Source organism: Acanthochromis polyacanthus, chromosome 21, assembly GCF_021347895.1.
Source record: "Acanthochromis polyacanthus isolate Apoly-LR-REF ecotype Palm Island chromosome 21, KAUST_Apoly_ChrSc, whole genome shotgun sequence".
NCBI lineage: Eukaryota > Metazoa > Chordata > Actinopteri > Pomacentridae > Acanthochromis > Acanthochromis polyacanthus.
In genome coordinates, this window is record NC_067133.1 from 5,966,742 (window position 1) to 5,975,467 (window position 8,726).

Here is an 8,726-nt window from a genome sequence, read left to right on the forward strand (position 1 = left end):
ATTTGTCTGTTAAAATCACTTGTCTCGAGTGATAGAAAGAATTTTCCTTTCTCCTTCAGCAATATGTTATGATAATAAGCAAAACATATTAGATGATACTGGCACAGAACCAATATTGACTCACAGTGTTGCATATTAAAAAGATTTGTAGATTCCATTATGGCATTGTCCCAGCAACAGGAAACAGATAAGCCACTGTGTGTGGCGAGGATTTACATGAAGGCCTGCTGGAGAGGGAAACAGGCCACGTCAGAACAGGAAATGAAAGCAAACCAATTCAGTCCACAAATATGTTAACAGGAAATGCTAACAGGTCTAGAGGAAACAAGGCAATCTTTGCATATTTATGTCCAAAATGTAAACAAGTCAACCTACCACACAATTAATGCAGTCCACAACATAATACCATTTGCTAATATTTTGTAGGTCATCCTCATTCTACCAAAACAGCTCTGACCCATCAATGGATGGACTCAACTGACCTCTGAAGTTCTGAAAGTTGACAGATAGGGTCTCCACTGGCTTCTTTCTCCAATCCATCCAACAGATGACCAGATTGAGATGTGGAGGTCAGCACATTTAGCTCTTTGACGTGCACCTTAAACCTTTCCAGAACAATTTTTGTAGTGTGGCAGAGAGCGTTGTCCTACCATCAGGGAATTTCAGATTCAAGAAGAGGTGTACGTTGTCGGCAACCATGTTTAGGTAAGTGGTACATGTAGAAGTAACATCTCAAAGAACGCAAGACCCAAGGTTTCCCAGCAAAGGCCATTTGCCTAATATTTTGTAGGTCCTCCTCATTTTACCAAAAGAGATCCTACCCATCAAGGGATGGACTCAACCGACCTCTGAAGTCCTGAAAGTTGACAGATAGGGTCTCCACTGGCGTCTTTCTCGAGCACATCCAACAGATGACCAGATTGAGATGTGGAGGTCAACACCTTTAGCTCTTTCACTTGTTCCTCAAACCATTCCTGAACAATTCTGTCTGTTCTGCAGATCGCTCTGGGAGAACACCACGCTGGCACAGGGTGGTCAGGTGTATTCTTTCGGAGAGCTTTTATGGAGAGACCTGAGCATCCCAGTGTCTGTATTTTAAATATACAGTACCCAGTCGACGAAGCATTAATTGTCTTTATATATATATATATGTATATGTTTCATATATTTTTGATTCATAATCCTTACTATTATTTTCCATAAAGTTGAAACTGCGTGACAACTTTGTGTGAATATGCAGCAGGTTTTTTCCCTTGTATATAAATATATACAAGTACAATCCAGGCCAAACGTTGGGAAGCAAGATCCAATTAGTGCAAAAAAAATTATCATAGTTACATTGGTGGAAAAAATTAACATGATTATTATGTGAAGAATCGCTCATCTGAATAGATGAAAACGTACCAAAAATATCATGTATGTAGATAACCATTGTGTCAGCAGATATACATAATTTAATTAAATATTTAAATACAGTGAAAAATAAGGGGAGAAAGTTGTAATTTTATCGTCAAATGTAAAGAACAAATTAGTAATTATGTTTTTAAAAATACTGGTTGTTGATGTGGCGAATATTCACAGTTTAGGCCCATTGTTTTAAGGATAACATGTAAAAACTTTTTGTGATTTTACTAGATATTATCTGCAATTTGACAAATCGGGAACAATCAGTAAAATAACAGTTTATTTTCATGATACTTTTTCTTTCAAAATAATACCAAATATCTGGGAAATGAAAGAAGAAAGGAAAAAACTGGAACTGCAGGTCAGTTTATTTTTAATATTGCTGTTATACTACTAAAACTGAGACATTTTCTAACGTTTTACCTTCAAGTTAACTTCTTCACCGACATATTACCGTTTGGATTCAGACTGCAGATAGCATATCCATTACCTCAATGTAGGTTTGTGCCTATTCAATACGTACCTAGGAACTTTTTGCAATCACTGCTTTCTCGTAGGACCGGTCGGAGTGGGACCTACATCCGGTTCATGGAAGCGAGGTGTTGATAGCAAAACCATAGATATGAAGGGCAAAACAAACAAAAAGAGGCTGCAAATTTAAATTTTTTTTATCGAAACTAAGGTAAGTTATGCCAAGATAAAAATATGTACCAGCTTATTGTTTGCTTATACAACTAATTTATTGAAATAGACTTCAAGTGACGAATATTTGTTAATTTTAAGATTTCTGTTTGTAGCGAAATCGCTACATCCGTCCGTAATTGCTACAACCGGTCATAATGCTAAACAGTGCTGTATTTAGATGGATTTCAGCACTCACGTGCGTTTTCTTTATCAGTTTCCATTATAGCTAAATTCTATAATTATAAAAACAAGATGCTGGCATATAAATGCAGTTTCTGTCCTTTTTTAAAAAAAAAACACACACAGAACAACATGAATGCATCTGTGGTCTGTGGGAAGCGACCCCATGTAATTCAAACCAGGGTTCCACCAGAAGAAAGTGAAGACAGTTGTCTCAGTGACAGTGGGGATAGCGATGATGACTGTCCTCCTAAACCAGGTGATGAAAACAGCAGTAATAATGCTCTATTTTTGTGTAGAGTTTCAGTTTTTTGTGTTGTTTACATACAGTCGTGGAAAAAATTCTTATAGACCACCCTTGTTTTCTTCAATTTCTTGTTCATTTCAAAGCCTGGTACCACTAAAGGTATAATATAACAACCTAATCTTGACAGTCCTGGTAAAATATAGCTTCAAATAAGTTTTCCCAGCTAATTTTAAGATCTCAATATTCTAAATATCACATCTTATTTCAAGAAATCTCACCAAGCCATTTTTTACTTGTTCTATTGGCAGATTTTTTTTCTACTTATTTCAGGGTAAAAGTTCTTTGAAATAAGTTTTTTTTTCTTTTTTTAAGAAGGGCATTTTTTTCCAGTGAAATGACTTCTTTTTGAGAGTGAACAGCATGGCTCAACCTGAAAACGGAACAGAAATAAAACATTAAATATAAAATCTTGATCCGTTTCTATACATTCGGAGAAAATTTGAGGTTATTTCAATGAGAACTGCCAAATTTATTGGCCTGCGAAATGATGTCAGATTTTTTGGGACACCCTGTATAATGTAGATAAAAATGTCTGCACTTTTCTATAGTGATTTCTTCTTTCTACATAAGGTAATGAAGGCAGCAGTAGTGAGATTACTGACAACAGCAGCGATGAAGACTCTACCACCAGTGCTTCTGCTGCAAGACGGAAATCAGCTGCTGCTACTACAAACAGAAGAAAACAAAAGGTAGCATGGAAGACAGTGAAGCAAGAGAACTCTGCGAAAGACGTCCCAGTGTGGCAGGGTGCTCTTCCAGATTTTGATGCGATCAGTCTGCCCATTGACTACTTCAGAGACTTTTTTGACGCTGATCTTTTGCATACTATTGTGGAGCAAAGCAACCTGTATTGCGCACAACAAAATCCGACACGCGCGCTCAAATTGGATCCGAATGAATTGGAGCAGTTTATCGGCACTGCAGTGTACATGAGTGTTTTTCATTTGCCGCGGTCGAGAACGTACTGGTCCCGCGAGTGTCGAGTTTCGCAGGTGGCCGACATAATGTCCCGCGACAGATGGGAGGAAATAAAACATTTCATCCATTTCTGTGATAACGCGGCACCCAGCAGCGGTGATAAGCTTTTCAAAGTCAGATCGCTTATTGATTCACTTCTCCCCAAATTTCAGGCTCTGCCACAAGATCAGATGTTGTCTATTGTTGAGCAAATGGTGCCGTTTAAAGGCAGATCAAGCCTGAAGCAGTATATCCCCAAGAAACCCTACAAATGGGGATACAAAATCTTTGTGCTTTGCGACACAAAAGGCCTGGTGCATTCATTTGACATATTTTCAGGAAAAACGGATCCTGCACCAGGACAAGCAGATATTGGGGAAAGTGGGAACGTCGTGCTAAAGCTTGCACAAGTCATCCACGGTACCGTCAATCAGCTGCTGTACTTTGACGAATGGTTTTCGTCCTTGGATTTGTTTGTTGCTCTTGCCAACAAAGGGATACCCGCTCTCGGGACTGTGAGGGAAAACTGCCTGCGAGGTTGCACTTTCAGCGCAGACGCAGAGATGAAGAAGAAGGGAAGAGGGACATTTGAAGAGCAAGAAGCTGTTGTGGATGGCGTGGAAGTAAGAGCAGTCAAATGGTTTGACAACAGGGGGGTAATCGTTGCCAGCACTTTTGCCAGCGCTCAGCCTGTTTCCAGCGTAGAACGATGGGATAAAAGGTTGAAACAGAATGTGTCTGTGGAATGCCCAAGCATCATCGGCTTGCACAACAAGTTCATGGGTGGCGCTGATGCTCTTGATGCACTGATTGCACAGTACCGCATCCACATACGGTCTAAAAAGTACTATCACAGGTTATTTTTTCACTTTGTGGATATGGTGATTGTCAACAGCTGGTTGTTGTATCGGCGTGATTGCGAGTCACTGTGTGTCCCAAGAAAGCTGCAGAAGGATTTGCTAGCGTTCAGGATATCCGTTGCAAGGGCACTCTGCATGCAAGGCAAGGATCTGTCGAGGAAGAGGGGGCCGCCTTCACTGGATGTTGAAAGTGAGTTTGAGAAGAAGAAACATCGAGGTCCAGCTAAGGCTATTCCGACACAGGAGGTGCGTTCAGACGCCGTGGGTCACTGGCCAGTGGTTGAAAGGGAGCGGCAACGCTGCAAGCACCCAAAATGTAAAGGCCAGACTGTTTTTAAGTGCTCAAAGTGCAATGTTCATCTGTGCCTCAATAAAAACCACAACTGCTTTCGTGAATTCCATGAGTAAGAGCCAAAGGGTCAAATCTGGCCCACTGGAGGACTTTAAAGGTGTGAGAAAAATGGACACAGACGGTTTCTAGCTGATGTTACAGTGTAAATAGTGGATCAATAAAAATTTTAATTACAGTTAATGTCTGTTGTCACTAATTTGCATCATACCTAAATTTATATCTATTCTGTGGGCTATTGACAAATTAACATTTTAATGGTATAGTAACGGTAGAGTTTAATAACAGTTTGTTTAACTAATCCTGACCTTGGCTAATTTAGTTGTTTGCTTACTCCCTGAATATGTTTTCCATTGTCCTGAGAGCGGCCACCAGAGAAAACCACCTCTAATGTTACACGATGCAGACCACAAACCGAGAAACTAACAACTAAAGAAATCCCCCCAAAATAACATTGTCATTCACTGTTTCTGTCACTCATTATGGTTTGCCATTAATTTAAAGTTACAAAAAAATTTCCGAATTACTAATTTACATTAAGGAGTTCGAGGAACATACAAGCAATACACGCTGATCAGCCACAACATTATGACCACCGCAGTAGTATAAATCTGTCAGCAAGCATATCTGAAGTTTTCAAGCAGATGAGACACAAAGACTGCATCTCTAAGGAATAACTAAATGTCTTAAATAGAAAATAGGATTATAGTGCTCAGGGATATGATTCCATGCAGTTATAGGTGCCTAGATTTTGACATATGTAGGTTGAAACCTTGAACACGACTGCACTCATTTCTGTTGTGCTGGACTCCAGTGCCCTCTGCTGGCCTCAGGGGATCACAGCAGGGTCTGCAGAGGACTGGAGGAGCTCCTGCAGGAGGCACCATGGCACCAGGGACAGACGGGGCCTAAAGTGGAGACGGAGAAAAATCCTAAATGTTTTAGAGGTTTCATGTTTGAATTCATTTTTGTCAGTGGAGACTTAGCAATTTATTCAACTTGACTTCCTAAAAAGGAAGATAATTGTGTATCAGAGATGTCAGACTCAGGATGGAGTTAAAGAGAAACAGGAATTTTCTTGCATTTGTTGCTGAAAATTCTTGCAAATTAATGAAATGTTTCTGGAACATTCCACAAAGTTCGCTGATGATCCAGTGAATGTTCAGTCCATCTCCTTTAATGAACATTTCCAACAAGAAAGTGCTTTTGACTTTCAAACCTTTGCTTTTGGGAAGGCAGATATAGGCTGAGAAATGTTTGTTTCCAAGTATTTAGATCCCAAAATTAATATTTGGATACCACCACAACGACCAGCTATTCGGATATTCGAGTCCAGCCCTACCAGCTATAGACAGAAACTAATGGATGTTTAAATAAAAACTTAAATGTAAAAATTTTTTAGACACATTTCACAAATGTTTTCTTAAAGGCATTATGGAGGATGTTTTTTTTTTTTTTTTGTTTAATTTGTCTGATTCACATAAAATGAATATACTGACCTTTAGTGAACTTGTATGTATGGTCTCTAAAAGAATGGAAAAAATTAAAAAAATAACTGTGGACATGGCAGGACCTGAAAAACATCAGCCAATCAACGCGCTCGGACCGAGGCGTTTGGTTTGCTCCCTTTCCTGTCAATCAAAAATCTTCCGGCTCAGGCCTAGTTACGTAGATTACGTACGCCTTGGACTTACGTGTTTTCTGTATGTGTTGCTTTGGTATAGCTTCGTAGTGAGCTGGCGACTTGTTTTGCTCATCTTTTTTTACATAATGGCAGATAAAGATCCAGGGGGACCCAGCCGTAAAAGACAACTTCACGAGTGCTACGCAAGTTTCTGGAGGGGGGCGTTTCTTCGTAAATGTTAAGACGGGGCAGGTTCGAGGGGGGTGAGGGAGAGGTTGTATGTGTGCATGCGCATGCTACGTTCACAGTCGTAGGAAATTAAATCTCCTCTAATGCCTTTAACCCCACGTTGAACAGTGGACACATTACTATACTATGTGTGAGGAGGAGAAGGCATTCTCTGGCACATGTCATAAATACAGAGTATTTGTCATCAAGGACCCACATCCAGACACCAGAGGCAAGCAATAAAAAACAAAAATCACAAAAACTAAGGTCCAGGTGAGTGAAACGGTTGGCAAAGATGAACCCAAAATCAAAAAAGGTAACACGAGCATGGCATTAAACTAAAGAAACTTAAAGAAAGAAAAATAACAAACAACAAAACTAAGTGTACAAACCATAGACAGATGACAAACAGAAGAACTCAACCGGGTAAACAGGAGGTCTAATGTGAGAGTGGCAAACAGGCAGTATATGATGATGATATATTGCTCCTCAAAGTGGTCTGGATACCTTTTGTGTTCAGTGTAACCGCAGCGTTATGTTCGGATCCTTACTGCACATAGAAACCACTTGATATGCTGCTCACATGGTTTAGGCAATTTCACTGATCACATAGGAAGCGCCACGATGCAGCAGCTGCTCCATGAACGGTCCGCGTGTGCTACGTGTTCATTGTCGTCAGTTCAGTAAAAAGGAACACCAAACATTCTAGATCTGGACAAGGGGAAGACAGCAGTCCACACTTGGACCGTAACGTGGCTCTAAAATCTCCAGTTTTTATGTCACTGAACACTTCAAAAATCACGTGTGGAATAGAGCTGTAATATAAATGCATGTATCGCCCACTCACACACAATTACTGTGTCAGTAGAACAAACATTCATAGATCAAAATCTGACCAACACATAAAAAAATCCTCAATTAAACAGAAAATGTGAAAATTTTCATGCACCGCCAATCACAGTTTGACACATTTTCACCCACTATCCCATCCCATCATGTCTTAAAAATTTGAAGGCGATGTTAATGGAAAATCATTCCACAGCCTCAACGCTCTGTTAAATGTGGCGATAGTAAATGAAATGTAAAATGCAAATTTTGCATTTAGTTTGCACATTAATAGGAAAAAGAGGCTGTATGTTTGGTCATTTACGCGTCATTGTTTTGAAGCTACTTATTCCTCTTGTCATTGTCTAAATGATAGCTGCATAGGTCTACTTGTTGTTTGCTCGTGTTGGGAAATGGACACAAAAAGCAGTAGTCTGGATAATGAAGCGCAGTTCTTTTTGTTACACATGAGAGGAAATCACACAAGATGGTGTCACACTGCCTCCATTTCAGGCAACATTGATGCTACAGTGACTTACTTTCAATCTTGGGAAAGTCTTGATTACCATAAATGCATTTGCTGATGACTTGTGACCATCAGTGAACACAGTGAATGTGATCATCCACAACTTTTTGATCTTCAGGGAGCCTGCTCTGTGTGTCCACAGGTTTAAGCAGGGTATGGAAGCTGTGCCTCGCTTTTTTATGCTCTTTAAACCGTATTTGTGATGCTGATCCTTTTCATCTTTAGGGCTGTTCAGTGGATTGCTGCTTGGAGACAGGTTGCAGCCCCTCCTTATGACCCCTTATCCCGATGCCAATCAGTGTGACCCTTACCAAAACCAGGGTTGGGATTGAGATGAGAGCATCCCCAGAGCATGCAAAAATAATTGCAGCATATGCCGTGTTGCACGACATTGCCACCATAAGGAGGGAGAAATCCTCTCATGTCAACCCCCTGGTGTTGTGGAACACTTTATCCAAGATCAAACTACCGGCAGGGCTGAGAGAAAAAAACTTTTAAAAATCCTACTTTTCCCCTTTTATTTGGCATTCTTTGCTTTAAAGTTGTTGTTTTTTTTGTTGCATTTGTTAGTTGTTTACACAGAAATAAATTAAGCTACAGTATTACTTCTTATTATACTGTAATTAAACATTCAACTTCCCCCTTTTTTCATAAAAGTCTTTTGTATTCAAGGTGCAGTCTTATGTCTTCAGTGTGAAGTCAGAGTCCTGTTGTCATCATAGCAAATGATTCCCGCGATATTGTCAGTCACATGAGCAGACTAGATTAAATCAATTACAGCC

At 39.8% G+C, this 8,726-nt stretch overlaps 1 protein-coding gene across 3 annotated transcripts; it reads left to right on the forward strand.

The window, feature by feature from the left end:
* Positions 1-1,965: 1,965 nt before the first annotated feature.
* Positions 1,966-4,919, forward strand: LOC110968666 (piggyBac transposable element-derived protein 2-like). Of its 3 annotated transcripts, XM_022218610.2 has the most exons (3): positions 1,966-2,086; positions 2,395-2,527; positions 3,146-4,919. In XM_022218610.2, the coding sequence occupies exons 2-3, from the start codon at positions 2,401-2,403 to the stop codon at positions 4,798-4,800; spliced, it is 1,782 nt and encodes a 593-aa protein (XP_022074302.2). In that variant the 5' UTR covers positions 1,966-2,086; positions 2,395-2,400; the 3' UTR covers positions 4,801-4,919. The 3 variants fall into 3 exon arrangements, with proteins under 3 accessions (XP_022074302.2, XP_051797354.1, XP_022074303.2); XM_051941394.1 differs by having other exon boundaries at positions 2,395-4,919; XM_022218611.2 differs by lacking the exon at positions 2,395-2,527.
* Positions 4,920-8,726: the final 3,807 nt, after the last annotated feature.

Coding starts and splice junctions, on each gene's coding strand:
- LOC110968666 (XM_022218610.2), top strand. CDS start 2,401: ATGAATGCATCTGTGGTCTGTGGGAAGCGACCCCATGTAATTCAAACC. Junction 2,528..3,145: donor TGACTGTCCTCCTAAACCAG/GTGATGAAAACA, acceptor TTTCTACATAAG/GTAATGAAGGCAGCAGTAGT.